Source organism: Arachis duranensis, chromosome 10 (assembly GCF_000817695.3).
Source record: "Arachis duranensis cultivar V14167 chromosome 10, aradu.V14167.gnm2.J7QH, whole genome shotgun sequence".
NCBI classification, from domain to species: domain Eukaryota; kingdom Viridiplantae; phylum Streptophyta; class Magnoliopsida; order Fabales; family Fabaceae; genus Arachis; species Arachis duranensis.
The window spans coordinates 50,181,877-50,200,527 of NC_029781.3; the positions used below are offsets into that span (position 1 = coordinate 50,181,877).

The 18,651-nt window shown below is 37.0% G+C and overlaps 2 protein-coding genes across 2 annotated transcripts; one reads left to right on the forward strand and one right to left on the reverse strand.

Moving 5' to 3' along the window:
- Positions 1-2,691: 2,691 nt before the first annotated feature.
- Positions 2,692-3,552, forward strand: LOC107470023 (uncharacterized). The gene is made up of 2 exons (XM_016089411.1): positions 2,692-2,787; positions 2,926-3,552. Exons 1-2 carry the CDS (start codon positions 2,692-2,694, stop codon positions 3,550-3,552), a joined length of 723 nt encoding a protein of 240 aa, XP_015944897.1.
- A 13,312-nt stretch (positions 3,553-16,864) lies between these two features.
- On the reverse strand, positions 16,865-17,933 carry LOC107470029 (probable carboxylesterase 2; the record flags this gene model as incomplete). The annotated part of the gene is given in 1 exon segment (XM_021132594.2): positions 16,865-17,933. A coding segment is annotated over 1 exon segment (791 nt), but the record flags the coding sequence as incomplete, so codon positions are not given.
- Between the last annotated feature and the right edge of the window lie 718 nt (positions 17,934-18,651).

The following is an 18,651-nucleotide window of genomic DNA, read 5'->3' on the forward strand; positions in this document are numbered from 1 at the left end:
TTGCAAGCTTCTTCAATTTCAACCTCTTCCTCTTGGTAGCTCTCTTCCAATTCAACCTCCTCTTCATTGCTTTCCAAGGGCATGGGAGGTTGTGCTTCTTCTTCTTGAATCTCCATCTCTTGATCAACCTCTTCCAAGTCTTCAACTGTGATATGCCTTGGAGGTTGTACACCCTCTTCAGCATCAATTTCAAACGTCTTGGAAGGGGGTTCTATGACTGGACTTTCCCATGGAGGTTCTGCATCTCCTAAGTCTTCAACCACTTCTTCTTCTTCAATAATTCTGGCTTCCTCCACTTGTTCCAGTACAAAGTCATGCTCCGTACCGTTCACTAGAGTTTCTAGTATCTCCTTCATGCTGCGTTCTTCATTAGATTGTCCACATGAAGCCATAGGGGTTTCTTGAGTGTCCGAACGTCAGGAAGCTAATTGAATTATCGCTTGCTCCAGTTGGCGAATGGTTGCTTGAAGTTTTGCACATGTTTCCATGAGATGATATGTTGATTCTTGTCACGCTCGGCTATCATAAGTAGGATCATAATGCTCTTGGATTGATGGATATGGAGATGGTGAATATTGAAGTGGTGGTTCTTGGGAGTAATGGGGTTGGAATTGGGGTGGTTCTATATATGGTTCATATGGATCATAAGGTGGTTGGTATGGTGGTTGAGAGTTAGGGTCATATGGAGGTGAATGGTAGAAAGGGGCTTGTGAGTATGGTGGTTCAAAATTATATTGAGGAGGAGGGGGTTCATAGGCATATGGTGGGTCTTGTTGGTAGTCCAAAGAGTGCTCACCATAGCCATTGCCTTGATATGAATCACATAATGGTTGTTGATAGTCCATTGGAGGTGGTTGTTGCCATGAGGGTTGATCAAATCCTTCTGGCTCCTCCCATCTTTGATTGTTCCAACCATGGTGCATGTTGTCATTATAATCTCCTCTTCCTGCAACATAATTATAACCAGACTCATAGCCAAAGGGGTGAGAGTTCATAGTAGTGAGAGATAATAAACACAAAAACTAATTAAAAAGGAAATTTTTTTTTTGAAAAATATTTACAGTAACCAATAATAAGGCACAGGTTTGCGATTCCCCGGCAACGGCGCCATTTTTGACGTTAGGATTTTTGCTAGTAAAGAATTTATAAAAATATTCGCGTTGTAGATATAGCTTCTAAATTAACAGAAATCCCTTCGTACAAAAGTTTTGGTTGTCACAAGTAACAAACCCCTTTAAAATTGATAACCGAGTATTTAAACCTCGGGTCGTCTTCTCAAGGAATTGCAGGGAGGTATGTTCTTATTATTGGTTATGCAAAAGTATGTTTCGGGTTTTGGATTAAGGTAAAAGGTATATTGAATGACACTTAAAATAAAATAATAACAACTGTAAAATAAACTCTTGGTAAGGTATGAGAACTGGAAGTCCTATCCTAGTTATCCTTATCAATTGTGATGAGAATTGGATTTTTCTCCCACTTTATTAACCTCTAGCTATGAAGGTAAGTTAAGTGGATGAATTAATTTTGATTCCTCAGGTCCTAGTCTTTCCTTGGGAAAAGTCAGAGTTATTGGAACTTGAATTAATGAAATGAAGAAATCCAATTTTCAATCAACAATGAGTTTGATAACTCTAGAGTCACCAATTAATCAACCAAAGCCAAAAGGAAAAATATCTAAATTAAATAAAAAGCATTCATAAATAAAACATTCATAAACTGAAATATCTCAAATAACATTAATTAAGAAAATCAATCTAACATGAAACATTGAAAATAAATAAATACAAAGAACATTGAACCTGGGATTGAGAGTCACTCCTAAAACTAAGAGAAGTCCTAAATCCTAATTTCTAAAAACTCTAACTAAATCCTAAGAGAGAGGAGAAAACCTCTCTCTCTAAAAACTACATCTAAAACATGAAAAGTGAATTATGAAAAGCATGTTGATGAATGGATGCATTCCCCCACTTTATAGCCTCTAATCTGTGTTTTTCAGGCCGAAAACTGGGTCAGAAACAGCTCAGAAGTCACTTCCAGCGCTTTCTGGTCCGTACAGGTCGCGGGCAAGTGATGCAGAGGCATCGCTCACGCGGCCGCGCGGATTGAAGTTCACAGCTGCGATGCGTCTGCGTGGATCACGCGTTCGCCTCGTCTAGCATCAGGGCAAGTATGACATATTATATATCAAATCGAAGCCCCAGACGTTAGCTTTCCAACGCAATTGAAACCGCATCGTTTGGACCTCTGTAGCTAACGTTATAGCCGTTTGAGTGCAAAGAGGTCAGGCTGGACAGCTTAGCAGTTTCTCCAACTTCTTGTATTCCTTCCACTTTTACATGCTTCCTTTCCATCCTCCAAGCCATTCATGCCCTGTAATCCCTGAAATCATTTAACACACATATCACGGCATCTAATGGTAATAAAAGAGGATTAATATTAACAAAGATAAGACCAAAGAAGCATGTTTTTAATCATAGCACAAAATCTGGAAGGAAAATGTAAAACCATGCAAATAGTATGAATAAGTGGGTAAAGAGTTGATAAAATCCACTCAATTAAGCACAAGATAAACCATAAATTAGTGGTTTATCAGAGGACATGCGCTTTATGTGATTTTATTGGGATGCAGTCAAGGCGAGAATTGCCCTTGACCCGACTATTCCATGGGAATTGGGTCAGGACACCACCATGTCTAAGGGAATCAAGCGGATTTACTTAAATGATGAGGCTCGGCTATGGCACCAGATCTTGAGCAACTATGTTATGCCGAGTACCCATGAGACCGTGATACCGGCCGCTATGATCACCCTCCTTTGGTGTGTGATGGAGGGTAAGGACCTGTATCTGCCACGCTTTATCCGGTCCTACATGGCCAGGGTCCACGTCTGAGGCACTCTTCCCTTTCCCTATTTGGTTATACAGCTGGGCCGTCGAGCTGACGTGCCTTGGGAGGATGCCGATGAGAAGCCACCGGCTGCAGACTGCAAGAAGATTATTCCTCACAGTAGGAACTTTCTAGCTTTAGGCTACAGACCCCCACCCTTCACTGCTACTGATGAGACAGCCACACCTTCTGCTGGTCCTTCTTCCTCCACAGCTACCCCTGCTACCACTACTACACCTCCCCCTGCCTCAGAGCCAGTTTATCACCTAGTGCACCGCTTGTTTCAGCAGCTAGACAGGATGGAGCGCCGCAACTGGCACCGGTATGAGAGATCTGAGCGTCGCAGCCGGCGACGCTATGAGCACCTGAAGCTGTTGATACGATCTGGCGGCGACATCCCCTCCGAGCCTGACACACCATCAGAGCCATCTGAGGAGGAGGCGGATGAGCACGAGGAGGAGACCCATCCACAGAGAGAGACTATGCAGGCAGGCACAGAGCAGGCTGCACCACAGCAGGAGATCCTACATCAGATCCAGGCTGCGGATCCCGAGATTCCTATCCAGTCAGCACCCCCTCTGCAGCAGCCAGATCATCAGACCACCCCCACAGAGACTCCAACTACCCATCCTTCTAGAGATGACACTCCTTCACACCCAGCTTGAGTGAGCATCGAGGACGATGCTATTATTTAAGTGTGGGGAGGTTGCCATCTCTGGCATATCTTTATTTTGGTGAACCACTACAAACTTTCACTTATTTTGTTCATTTTCTGTATTTTTGCATATTTTTCTCTTTTTGCTTTTTATTGTGCTTTTTGCATTTCGCACTTTGAGCTATATGTATACTATTTTTGATATTTTAGCTTGATTTGCACATTAGTTTACTAGTTTTATTTTAAGTGGATTAATTAGTATAGTTTACCCTTTTTAGTATATGATAGTTGACTTGATTGAAAATAAAAAGGAAGTAAGCTAGAGACTTTAACAGAATAGAAACAATCCACACCTTGTATATATAGCATTACATGTTAGTTAGTAAAGAACATTTCATCAAGGAGGAACACTAAAACTTTAAAGCCATTAAATATATTTTACATTGAGTATAATGGGAACTCTTGATTTCTACTTGCATGACATACTTAAGTGATATATGATTTATGAGTTTGAGAACATACAGCCTGTGAGTTTTGAGCTTAATTGTATGGTTACATTTAAACCATAATATTTTATTCCTGTGTGTTCCATCCTTCTTTTTTTATTCTGGTGTTCTTTACTTTGTTTTAATCTATATGTCCAGTTATAGAATATAGATACATACCAAGAAAGTGATTGAGGCATTGTTTGATTCTAGCTTACTTATCCCAAAATTAGCCTACCTTTTACGTCACCCTTGTTAGCCCCCTTGAGCCTTTAATTCCCTCTTATTTTATAAACCACAACACTAGCCTTAAGCAGAAAAACAAATTTAAAATCCTAAGTTGAATCCTTGGTTAGCTTAAGATAGAAATTGTGTAATTATTTAAGTGTGGAAAACCTATTGGGAACATGGATGATAAAAACAAAGGGTAGGAAGTTGAAAAGAATGAAATAATTCAAAATAAAATTTTTGGGAAGCATGCTCATGTGAAATCAAAATATGTGAATTACCATGTGCATTAAAAAAAATTTATAATTCAGTATTTGAATAAAGGGGATACAAAAGAATTCCTCAATTGTAAAATAAAGCAATGCACATGGGACAAAATTACAACATGAGCATGTAACATAAAAAGTGGGAAAAAAATATGGGAAAATAGGTAAAGAAGCTTTACTTTAGAAATTATGTATGTTAGGTGAGATCTTAGACTAATTAAGGATTCACTTATTAGCTCACTTAGCCTTATACATATACCCTTACCTTTACCTTTGGCCCATTACTACCTTAATTAAAGACCTCATGATTTTTGGTATGTCTATATTTTGTAATTGTTGATTGGTTAGATGAAGAACAAAGTTATAGAAAGTAAGGATTAAAAGAAGAATAGAGTGATTAACCCAATAAACACTGAGTGATTAGAGAGTAAACATAAAATCCAGTGAGGGTTCAATAACTCATCAACATATATCTATGCTTAATTTGTTAATTGTCTTGCAAGTTTATAAAACATTTTTCTTCCCATCTCAAGTGTAAAAGTGCTTTAACATGATTCAAGGTTGGCTATGTACATATGATTCCTTGAGAATGTGAATTGATTTAACTACATGTAAGCTTTATATATGAGTGAATAAAATTAGGATTGCATGACTCATTTAGGTAGTTGCATTTAGATTAGATTGCATTGCATGGCATTCCACCACTTCAACCTTACTTTTTACCTTGGATATAGCATGAGGACATGCTATTGTTTAGGCAGGAATGACTTAAAGGATGGAAAAGGAAACATACAAAAATGGAAGGAAAGCATAAAACGGAGTTTGTGAAGAAACTGGCAGCGACGCGACCGCATGGACGACGCGGCCGCATGCCAAGCGCAAAGAAGCAGCGACGCGGCCGCATGACTGACGCGACCGCACGCCTAAAGAAGAACACCTATGACGCGGCCGCATGACTGACACGACTGTGCGACAAGGAAAACTCCAATTGACACGACCGTGTGACCCACGCGGACGCGTGACAGAGGCCACGCACCAGAAATTGTAGAAAACGCTTATAGCGGATTCTGAAGCACTTTTTGGCCCAAATCCAAGTCCAGAAGGCATAGACCAGGGGTTATGAAGTGAGGGAATGCATCCATTCAAGGGGAATCGAATTTTTAGTTACTTTTCATTATTTAGGTTTAGTTGGAGAGAGGTTCTCTCCTCTCTCTTTAGGATTAGGATTTAGAACTTCTCTTAGTTTTAGGAGTGACTCTCGATCCCAGGTTCAATGTTCTTTTACTTTATATTTATTTTTTATTTTCAGATACTTTAATGCTTATATTAGTTATGTTGCCTATTTGGCTTATGCCACATTCATGATGATTTTCTTATTTAATGTTATTTGAGGTATTTCAGTTTAATATTGCCTTCTTTCATTTATGCCATTGATTATTCCCAATCTGAAAACATTTTCATTCCAGTAGAATTAATTTACTTTTCCCTTTTTGGTCTTGGTTAAGAAATCAGTAACTCAGGAGTTATCTTAGCTCAACATAATTGATAACAGTTATCTTTGCTAATTGAACTGAACTTCAATAATTCCAACCTTTTCTTAGGAAATAAATAGGATTCGAAGGTCAAATTAATTAGTCCCTTGACTTTCCTTTGCTTTAGCAAAGGTCAACTAAGTGGAATTAAGATTCAACTTTCATTATTATTGAAGAATAACTAAGTCTGGACTTCCAATTTCTCATACCTTGCCAAAGGGTTTGCTTTACAGTATTTATTTATTTTAATTGCCATTTAAATTCCTCACTCTCAACCCCAAAACACACTTTTTCATAACCAATAATAAGAACATACCTCCCTGCAATTCCTTGAGAAGACGACCCGAGGTTTAAATACTCGGTTATCAATTTTAAAGGGGTTTGTTACTTGTGACAACCAAAACGTTTGCACGAAGGGATTTTTGTTGGTTTAGAAACTATATCTACAACGCAACTATTTTTATAAAATTCTTTACTAGCAAAAATCTTAACGTCAAGTGGCTGGATGAAAATTAAAATTCTCAATTCTTTTTCCGATTCTATACTAATCTCGATCATCTCATGCATATAGAGAAAATTACCTAGAATATATTATCCCATATTCATTGGCACACAACAAGAGATGTATATACAAATCAAGAAAAATGCAACTAAGAATTCTAAAAGACATAGTAATAGCAAAAAAAAATAAAATGTGAAAGTGTTTGGGATTAGAAGTTTGCACGATCCTCCGTGCATTCAATAATGAGCCAAGGGATATGGAGACTTTATGGATTTCCACCTTCAGCTGGTGGATCATCTGGCTGCTGCAATTGAAGAAGAGTTTTTGCCCTAGTCTATCCATTGCGACATGTTCCTTCTTCTGCTTCCTTTGTCGCTTATGATGACTCATCCATGAAGAAAAGAATATAGTAAGACAAGTAAAATCTAAGACAAGGAAACATAGACTGTTAGGATGACGTAATAAGCACTAAAATGAAGTGCAATTAATCAGTGTGTGACATTGATGAAAATAAGTGTGTGACTTCTAAGTTTGCACGTGGTTTAGAACTCACACACTAGCATTGAAAGCTATGTCACAATTACACAAAAGACGTATGCACTTCTAGTGTGCTTGAGATACTTTAAAGAAAACTTGTAGGTTAAGACAAACAAATAAGTAATAAGGAAGCATGAAAACACTCAAGTAAAAATCAAGCAATTATGAAATGGATAATGAATGGAAACTGGTTGATGTGAAAAAGAATTTAATGAACCAAAGAAAATATGGAACTCACACATCAATCAATGACATACTTTGAAGTTTATTTGCAACACCTAATTTACATAGAGTGGGGAACATGGGTGCTATACAACTTAGTAAAAGAGGGATATAAGTTGAAATCAATCACATAGCAAGCATGGTCCACATAGCTTAAAAAGCCCAAAAAGATATCACTAGGTAAGCTTACAATCCAATTTCACAATTCCACAATCTCAATGCATCAACTGGTTATGTAAATAAAAACCAACAGAAGCAAGCATCACTTAACAAAAATTGCATCAACTATATACAATTTCCTAATAATACATAATGAATTCAAATTACATGGTGGCTAGCTATAACATGCAATAAAGAAATCCAACAACATTCTTGAAGGCAATGTCACTGACAATTGGTATGCATAATATTTAACATTCAGATTTCAATACCAAGCAATAAATTATAACCTCAATCTCAATCCAATAGTGAATATCAACAACAACAATGCTAAAATAGTATCATGCCAATAATCAGCAACAATTTTTCAGCAGAAGCAGCAAATGAGATTAATAATCCAACACTTTTCACCAAATCTAACCTATCTTAACCACCTAATCTACTAAAACAGAAAATAAAACTAACAAAACAGAAATTGCAAGAAAAAAAAATATGATTAAAACAGAGAAGAAATGAGAGGCGTGCTACAGCGCTATAATGTCGTCGAAGCCAGAAGTGGTGGACGTGAGTCACTGGAGGTGGGTGGAGATGGTAGTGGATAGTGAATGTTGATGAAGAGAATGTATGAGAAAGAAATGAGAAAGGGAAGAGTGGGGTGCAAAATAGGGTTCGTACTTCACTTAGAGGTGGAAAGGATGTTGTGTGTACGCATTAGGGATCCGTACGCATGAGTGCGTATGAGAGTGGTCTTTATGTGTACGCATGGTGTATGCACAAAATTAATTTAGTTCTGGATGGGACGTCATGCATACGCATGACTTGGATTTTTTTTTTTTGAAAATCGCCATTAGAATTGCTATTTCCTACAAAATCGCCACAACCATACCCAAAGCCAAAAGGATGAGAATTCATAAGGAAGAGAGAAAATCAAAACAAAGAATATCAAAAATCAAAGAAAAAACAAACTCCTAACTACTAGCAAAAACCAAGAAATAACCAAAAAGTAAGGTATTCACACTATTCACATATTCACAATAGTCAATAATATAACATGATGAGCTATATTTTGTTGGTATAGAATTTTCCAATAGAATTGTGTCGTGAGCAAAGTTCGGAAAACTGGACCGATCATCAAATCGTTCTAGCTACTGGTTCACTGGTTCACTAGTCTAACCAGTGGTTCAATCGAAAAAACCGTACTCAAGTTAAATAGTATAAAGAAATATCAAATATTAAATGTCAACTTAAATATTTATCAATCATCAAAACCTTAAGATGTTCTTGTGAGTTTCTTTTTTTTGGGATAATTATTTAAACATATTATATAATTATGATTGTGATTTCAACTATTATGCTAAAAAAACCTTCAAGTAACAAGGATATGTTGATGGTGGTGGTGTCTTCTGAGGCATCAATATCTCCTCATCTAGCCCCTCCAATTTCTTCAGCTAAAGCCATAACAAAAGGAATGGTACCAGAAAATAAGGTAGTTAATGGATCATCAAATGAGAAGCTTTTTGTTATTGCAAGTGAAGATAAACAGCCCAATGCACAAGTTTGAATGTAGCAACTTAACAGAGCCAGAAAGAAAAAAGCAACAACAACAAAAGTTAAATACCAGCAACAAATAATCACTCTAAACCCTGAAATCAATAACTATTTCAACAAAAATTCAGAAACATCATACTTAAAAATTAAAAAATGACAACATCAGCATAACAAATCCATTTTAATCAACAATTTCAACAACACGAAATCAATGATTTAACCAACAATTTCAACCATTCATTCTAATAACAAAACCATATCTAAATTTCAATCATGTTCTTAACCTAAAGCAGGAGCCACAACACAATTAAAAACAGATATGAAATTAACGAAACCATATCTAAATTCTGCCTACAACGTTCAATAATATTGCAAAATAGAGTAAGTTTCCAGCTTTAACAAAACAACAAAACACTAAAACGGAGTAACAATTACATAACAGAGTAAGTTTCCAACATATTAGGTGTTCTGGACTAAAACAAAGTAACAGTTACAAAACAGCAAAACACTAAAACAACAATATTAGGTGTTTTGGACTCTGGTTGATACAAATGACATAACAAAGTCAGTTTCCACTTTCCAGCATTAGCAACCAATCCATACATACAAATTTCCACAACAATCAGAACAATACATATAAAAAAGACCGAAGAACAAAGACCGAAGAAGAAGAATTGAAGAACCAAACTTCAAGCCAAGACCCTAGAAGAATTGAAGAAATATGGAACCAAAATTGAAGAAGAAATTCAGAGAAGATGAAGACGAGGAGCACTCACCTGGGTTCGAGGAAGAAGCAGGGAAGAGGAAGAAGCAGTGGTGCTGAGGACGGTGGCGGCGCTGACGACCTCAGAATGGCGGTGATGATGGAGGGCTAGGGTTCGGGGTTCCTTTGCTTCAGAAGGCTAAGGTTCGGCGGCAATGGAGATCAGAGTGAGATGAATGAATGGGGGAAAGGGGGGTTCACGAGTGGATCGGGTTTTCTTTTTTTTTGAGAAAAACAAGTTAGAAAATGGCATCGTTTTGGGAGAACCGGCCGGTTATTGGTCTGGCCCAACCGGCCGGTTCTTGGCCGGTTCGACGGTTTTCCACCGGTTTTCTCCGAGCGGTTATAGGAGGAGGATCGGACCGCTTGCATTGCCAGTTTCCAGTTGAAGTGGTTCAACTGGCCGGTCCGGTCTGGTTTTCAAAATCATGGTCGTGAGTATAGTCTAAACCAACAAAATATAACGCATCAAACAAAGAAAGTGTGTGTCCACAATTCAAATCAATAATCGAGAGTATTAATCTCGAGTCGTTCTCCTTAGGAGTTGCCCTAAGGTGCACATCATTGGTTAGGAGTTCTCTTGGTGTTTGAGGTTGAGTAAGAGAAATGTAAACAAGCTTGCATAAAAGTAATGAACAAATAACATTGAAACTAAGGGACACAAGAATTTAAAATCAAGCAAGAATAAATAACAATCAATCAATATAGAAAACCTTCGCTAGGGTTGAGAATTGGAAGTCCTATCATTATTAACTCCATCAATTGTGACATCAATTGGTTATTGCTCCACTTAGTTAACCTCTAACTATGAAGGAAAGTCAAGCGGAGATAATCAATTTGAGTCCACAAGTCCTAGTCTAATCCTAGGGAGAGACTAGAGTTAGTGTCATTCAAATCAATTAGCAATTTTCCAATTACCATTCAACAAATGACTTTGACAATTCAAGTGTCTCCAATTACCCAACCCCTAAGCCAAGAGTGAAATTCTACTCCATAGCTATAGTTGACATTTTCTCAAACAATTAGTGAGCAATAATGGAAGACATCATGAAATTGAGAAAGGAGATTGAATTAAAGCTATCTATTGCAAGAAATTAACAACAATCAAACAATTAACAACAATGAATCATGAAATTTCTCAATGCATTAATAGAAATCAAAGTAACAAGGTCTAGGTCCAAGATCCACAATGCTAGAACAACAAAAACACTAGTTTGAGATTAGAAGAAGAGGATATACAACTAGAACAATGTAAAATTGAATCAAATTCAGATCTAACCAAAAGATCCAAGTGCAATTGGAGTTGGGAAAGCCAAAAACCTAGAGAGAAGTTGGAGTCTCTCTCTCTAAAAAGTGTAACTTCCAAAAACTAACTCTCAAAATATCTAAATGTGTGAAAAGAGTCAATCCCCTTCAACCCTTGGTTCTTTTAACCTTTTCCCACCAGAACTTCACTCAGCATTGGGCCAAGAGCTTCTCTGAAATCGCCAGGCACATTTTCATTAAAGAGGTTACGTGCGCGCTCCACGCGTACGCGTCGATAGTCTTTTGCGATCCATGCATACGCGTCAAGCGTGCGTACGCGTCGATGAGAGTTCTGGCCAATCATGCATATGCATCCCTTTTCGCGCGCCAATTTCAAGATCCAGCTCTCCACGCATGTGCGTCGTCTGCGTATGCACGTCGATGCTCGTGCTCCAAAGCTCCATTTTTTATGCTCCTTCCATTTATGCATGCTTCCTTTCCCTCTTCTAGACTATTCTTGCCCCCTATAAGCTCTGAGATCACTTAACAAACAGATCACGGCATCGAATGGTAATAAAGGGAGATAAAAAAATATAGCTCATTTAGGGGCTAAAAAGCATGTTTTCAACCATTAAGTGAAATTAGGAAGGAAACATAAAACCATGCATTTTATGTGGATAAGTGTGAAGGAAGTTGATGAAATCCTCTAGATTACGCACAAAATGTACCACGGAATAGTGGCGCATCATAACACCATTACAATTTTCTGGAAATGGCGCCAAAAACTTGATGCAGGCTAGATGTCGGTTTAGAATTTTTACAGAAGAATTTCATCGTAAGTATAGTCCTAATCCGATAACCAGCCTGATCAAAGTTTAAAAGAATGTCACAATACAAACCAAAATAACCAGCAGCGAAATCGCAGGTTGTGCTCCGTAGGAATTGCAATCAAGTGCTCAATTATTGGCTATGAAAATAGGGGTTTGATAGAAACAAATGGAAATGTAAATAGCAAGAAATTGAATAAATAAACAATAACTAAATATTAAAAGCAATTAAACTAAGATAATTAAGGAAATCAACCAAGAAATATCTTGGCAAGAGTTGATGGTTAAGGATCACTTTCCTTGTTAATAACCATAATATGATAATTACAAAAAGCGAACCCACTTAGTCATCCCCAACATCAGAAGAAAGTCAAATGGGCTTAACTAATCCTAATCCATTACTCCTAGCCAACTCACTAATTAACTTAGTGAAAGACTAGCGTCAATGGAAACAAGATTAATTAAAATCTCTAAATTATCAATCAACCTGGACATTAGTAACTTAAGATCACCCAAGTTACAGACCCAAGCCAAGAATGGAAAAATCTTCTCCACAATCAAAGGAAATATTTTATCAAATACCTAGAATGCAATAAAGGCAAACATCATAAAATACAAGAATTATAAAAACTATAATTAACCAAAGCAAGAAAATAATAGCAACTAAAACAAACATCAAAGGACATGAAAACATGAAATTGAATTAAATAAAAGTGAAATTCAACAATTGTTCATAAACTAAAATAGACAAAATAAAGAAACTAACAAGAGAAACTAGGCAAATTGAGACAATAGAATAAGAAAATGTAAAGAGAACAACACAAGAACAAGAATTAAAATCTACATTCACGAGAATTTTACCTAAAACTACCATAAATTCTAGAGAGAAGAGAGAGTTTCTCTCTCTAGAATTCTATCCTAAAACATGGTTCTAAAGTATTCTATGACTACTTGGTTGATCCCCCATGGTCATGCCTTCAAATGCTTCATAAATGAGTTAGATTAGGCCCAAAATTGGCTTGAAATCACGACCCACGTGTTTACTTAAGTAATCACGTGCTGACAATCATGCATACGCATGAGACATGCGTACTCGCAAATTAGCGATTTTCCAAAAGATGCATATGCATGCCTTGGAAGATTTCCAAAACTTCATTTCTTTATGAATTCTCCACTTTTACATGTTTTTTCTTCAATTCTTCAAGCCATCCTTGCCTTCTAAGCCTGAAATCACTCAACAAATACATCAAGGCATCGAATGGAATATAAGTGAATTAAATTTAGCAATTTAAGGGCCTAAAAAGCATGTTTTTAATCATTAAGCACAATTAAGAGAAATTCACAAAACTATGCTATTTCAATGAATAAATGTAAGATAAGTTGATAAAATTCACTCTTTTCAATCCAAAATGTACCATAAAATATGGGTTTATCATTCACTTTCAGCAATAGGGTCACTCTCAGACCCTATGTTATTTTGAATAAAACCCGACACAAACGCCGAGTCAAAATTTATATCGAAAACAGCATTTGGGTATTCAGTATATCGAAAATAGCATTTGGGTATTCAGTAGCCCAACATGCATCATCTCCGTCAGGAGCAATGCCAGTCACGGAAAAAACTTCCATCAAGGTCGAGCCCATCATTCCATAAGGAAAATCAAAGTTATTAGTGGCTAGGCACCAAAAACACAAACACCCTAAGAGAGGTGCAGTATAAGACAAGTCAAAAGTGGCTAACTTAAGAGCAGAAACAATTCCAAATGACTTCCATAAAGGTTTATGGGTCAAAGATAGTCTCAAAATCTAAGTCAAGAACAAAGAGCTAGACTCCTTAGGGGGTGCAGTTTTAAAGACTCGACTAGCAAAGTAAGTAGCCCTAAAATTTTTGCAAAAAATTCAAGGAATGTATTTAGGGGGAGATGGGAAGAAAGAAAAGATAGATTCAACTTGTTCCTGAGTTAAAAGTGGCCCCAATATGAATATAAGACATTTGTGACCTTGAATGAAAGAAATACCTGGCTCCTCCAAATCTCAGTGGTCTCAACATCAGGATTGGAAGCTTACGTAATGCCATCATCATTATAGAATTATGACACATTAGCCACCAGAGGAGAAGGTGCTACGACCTGAACATCATCATCATCCTTTTCTTACAAGGGAGAAATGTGAGAAGTGGAGGTTCCACCAAGAGCCATGGTTCTAAAAATCAGAATGGACGGGCCAGGCCGACCGGTCTAATTCAGAACCGGCAGTAACCACGGTCAGGTTAGCCTCCTAAAACTACCAATCAGAAAACTGGCAAAAAACTACTGAACTGGCTGAGAACCGGCCAGTCTGACCGAATCGGGACCCAGCCAGTTTCCACTTTTCAACCAAAAAAATAAAAAGAAGCCTCCCTTTATCCCTCAATCACCAATGCATATGCTTCTCTCAATCCCTCCCTCAAAAAAACCTAGCCTCCAACCTTGCTTTCTTCTTCAAGCTGTGTCATCGTTGCCGACTACCACCGCCGTCATGATCTGCACCGCCGCCGTCCGCACTGCACCCATGGTCATGAAAATTCATCTACTCGTCACGCTTTCTCGTCAGTTTTGAGCTTCCGCATCTGTTTTGAGCTTCCGCCGCCTCTGTATTGTCGTGCTTCTGCTGTGGTGCTCCCTCTTCGTCGCTTGGTCAAGCTTACCTCAAGCCCTCATTTTTGCTCCAGCCCACTGTTATTGCTACGCTTCGGCCTCTATTTTGGCTGAGCTTCCAACGCTGTTTAGCCTTCATCTGAGCTCTCTCTCCCTCATCTGAAACCCTAAATCTCTATTTTGTTCTTTTTTTTCTAAGTAATTTCTTGCTTATATCTGTTTTGAGTTTCTTAGGTTTATTGAATCAATATAATTAAGTTTGTTCATTCATAATCAATGATTTAATTGCAGACTGATTTTTGTTACTGATGATGAGTAATGAATATTATTGAGTTTTCTTGTTATGAGTAATGATTTTCTTAGGTTTCTCTATTATGAGTAATTTAGATTATTTTGTTTTACAGTAATTATGGAACAGTTCTTGTTATTCATGTGTTTTTTTATTTAATTGTTCACTGTTGTGTTTATTGTTACTGATTGTTGTTGTTTGTTTTTATTGTTCTTGTCGCATTTAAACAATTATTTGATTATTGATTAGCTTTGGTTCTGTTGTGTTGCTATTTTGTGTGTTGTGAACTTGTAATTTACTGATTATTCATTTTGAATGTGTTGTGATTATTGATTAGTGATGTGTGGTTGAGTTATTGTGTTTGTTTTACAGTTTTATGATTTAATTTTGCTTAGATTGTGACTGTCTTGGTGGTTTATTGATTTCAATTATGAATAATAATATAAACTAAGAAAAATTTGCTGATAATAATACATCTCTGGATAATAATTTGGCTGCTAATCTTCCCATTTCGAATGATACAGCTAATCTTAATGCAAGGGAAGATAAATAACTGGTAATGGTTGTAACGGAAGCAATTTAACTAACTTCCTTCGATGAAATCTCCTCTTTCTCATGAATTATGGAAACAGCATCATGGGTTTGCTCAATTATATTGCTTCATTTGCTGCTCAATTAAAAATGTATGGTTTTTCTAGCCAAAAGTAGGGAATATAATTTCAAGTTTCTAGCACAAAATAAAAAATAGATAAAAATAAAATTGAATCCTTTCTCTTAATTGTTGTGTTTTTATTTTTTGTTGTTTGTTCTGAATTTTGGTTACAATTTGATCTAGCTGGAGGTAGGGAAGCAACTTTAAACTTAACGGCTATCTTCGCTTTTGACCGTAAATGAAAAAGGAGAAGCATTCCAGAGAAACTTTCTAATAGCACTTAATTATTTGTCAGCAAAATTAGAAACCTTGGACAATGATTCTTTAGAGTGTTTTATTTATAATTATGTTTTAGAGTGTTTATTTATAATTTATTTATTATTTAATTATAAAATAATTTTTTCGGTTGAACCATAATTAAACCGATTAGACCAGTAAACTAGTGAACTAGTGACTAGAGTAGTTTAATGACGGTCCGGCTTTTAGAACCTTGCTAGGAGCAAAAGCAGTAGCTACAACAACAGCAGTAGTAAAAACAGGAAGAGAAGACGATGTGGTGTTCCCGGTAGTGGAAGAAGAGAACGCTATAGTGACAGTGGAAGTACTGCTATAGAATGAAGAATAGATTGAGAATCCATGGAGAAAATGGAAAGAAAATCTCGGAGAAGAGAAAAAGTACTTCAAGAAACGAAGGATGGTGATGAAAATAAGATGGAAATGATGAAAATAGAAAAGCAACTAAATCCCTAAGAGAATATGAAGGGTTTAAAATTGAAAGGCCCATTAAAGTCCATAGGGAATGTTGCATAAGCCTAGAAAAATGCGCGAGCCGTTTCAATTTTTTTGTAACCGTCTTTCTGAATTTTTGAAATTTAAAAGACATCATGTGACAGGCACGTGATCAAATAAAACTTATCATTTCACTTGTTGAAAAGATTTCATTGTTTTGAAAAGATAAGTTTTAAGAGACAATTTGTTAGTACAAGATTTCGACCAGTCATGAAGTTCAACTAATATAAACGTTAATTGTATTATATGAGTCGAGTTGAAAAAGTATCGCAACAGTCGAGTTGAAGGAGTATCATAAGACCAAATCACACAATATTTAAATATGATAGCACGATACAGAATGTACGAATTGGTCGATGTTAAAATAGATTCTTCAACTAAAGTGAATTTCGACTACAAATTATGTTAAAACTAGTAATAAATACAAATACAAGCAAGTTAAAATCGAAAGAAGGTGGTACAAGAATCCCAAAATAAAAAATTTTCAACACATAAAAAAAAAGGTTGAAAAGCAGTTAATTTTTCATGGGATATTAAAACTTTTTGCTCAACCCTCGAGATAAGATGAGAATATAAGTGCGAATTTTGAAAAACAAGCTGAAAAAGAATAATGAGACTTGAATACCAAGAAAAGTCAAGATGTAGGACGATAAACGTGGATATCAAGATTCCACTAACGGAAATAGAGCAGTAACTACCAGTATTCAGTATCAGTTCATTTCACACTTCCGTATACCGTATCATATCCGATAAGGTAAAAATAGAAGATCACATTTCAGTATTTGACCACCCAATTTATTATTATTGCTATACCAAATAACAGCACAAAAAACAGGGAAAAGAAACAACCCAAAAGGCATTGAAGTTTGTGGGTCTCACTCATAATCAAGCTAGGACAAACAAAATAAAGGGCAGGGTCTCTAGCACTGGCTCTGTTTAATGAAGGAAACAATCTGTTTAACAAGGTCCACAGATTTTTCGGCAGAAGGGTTCATCAAATGGAACACGTGTCCTTCTCCTTCAGTTTCAACCATCTCAACCGTCCCACTCCACGCGCTTCCCTTAACCGTTTCGTAGTAACTCCTCCCTCTCTCTCTCAAGAAATCTTTCTCCGCAACCAAAACCAACACGCGCCTGCATCCCAAACCCGATAGGTTCGGATCCTTTTCCGGATGGATTTTCGGGTCGGTTAGTCCTCCGTAAGAAGGGTAAAGAAATTCTGTGAGTTCGTCTCTCTGGTCGTTACCGAAGTACGGATGGATCAAAACGACGCCGTCGAGGGTGAACCCTCCGAAACCCTCGACAGCACCGCGCATGGCCATGTTATGAGCAAGGTTGGCGCCGGCGCTGTCTCCGGCTAAGAACACGCGGGAGAAGTCCGCGTGGTCGTTGAGCCAGGGCTCAGGGCCGCCTCCGTGTACGGCGGCGTGTTTGGCGGTCCACTGTATGGCTTCCCATGTGTCGTCGTATGCGGTGGGGAGGGGATGTTCCGGTGCGAGGCGGTAGTGGACGGAAACGACGACGGCGTTGGTCTCGGCGGTGAGTGTGTTGAGGTGGCGGTGGTAGGTGGTATTGAAGGGGGAGCAGATGCAGAAGGCACCGCCGTGGATGTAGATGAGGAGAGGGAGTTTTCCGGCGGGGTTTGGTGGGAGGTAGAGGCGGGCGGCAACGCCTGTTTGGGGGTTGATGGTGACGTCTTTAGATTGGGCGTGTTTTTGTTTGTGTGTGATGACTTCTTGTATAAGAGAATGAAGGTTCATAGAATGAACGGTTGGTGAGGAAAATAAATTATCATAAAAAGAGTCGTTCTTTTAATTAATTACCTAATTAATCGGATTAATTGTTACGAAAAAAGTAGCCAAAACTTTTTATTTTTAATTTTGTTTATGAGATGAGTAATATCTATTTAGGATTGTTTTAAGAATAAACAAAAAAAAATATTTTTGCAGAAAAATTACTTTGAGATTATTTTTTGGAATCTAATTATTTTTGTTGTAAGGTGCAAGTTCGTTGTATCTCTGGGCAAAAATTCAGTACCGTGTCTCTCTCGGGAACTCAGCATATTAACCAAAGTTTATCGAATTCCTCGACAAACTTCATCAAAAATATACATTTGTGCCTTTAATTTAGGAAGAACATTTTCTATGACCAAAATTCTTAATTCTAAAAAAATCTAGTTTAATTTTTGGAATGAGAAGTTCAAAAGTTGAATATTAAACAGACAATAAACATGATTTTTTTTAATATTATTGGCGACAACAACAATAATGTTATCGTTGTCTTCGCAAGGAGTAAATAAGAGTAAATGTATTTAGACATGATATTAAATTTTTGTACTTTTATATTAATTTTTTAAAAATGTGTATTCTTAAACATTATATGTTTAAGTTATTATTTATTTAATTGTGTGTAGTACATGCATACAGAAA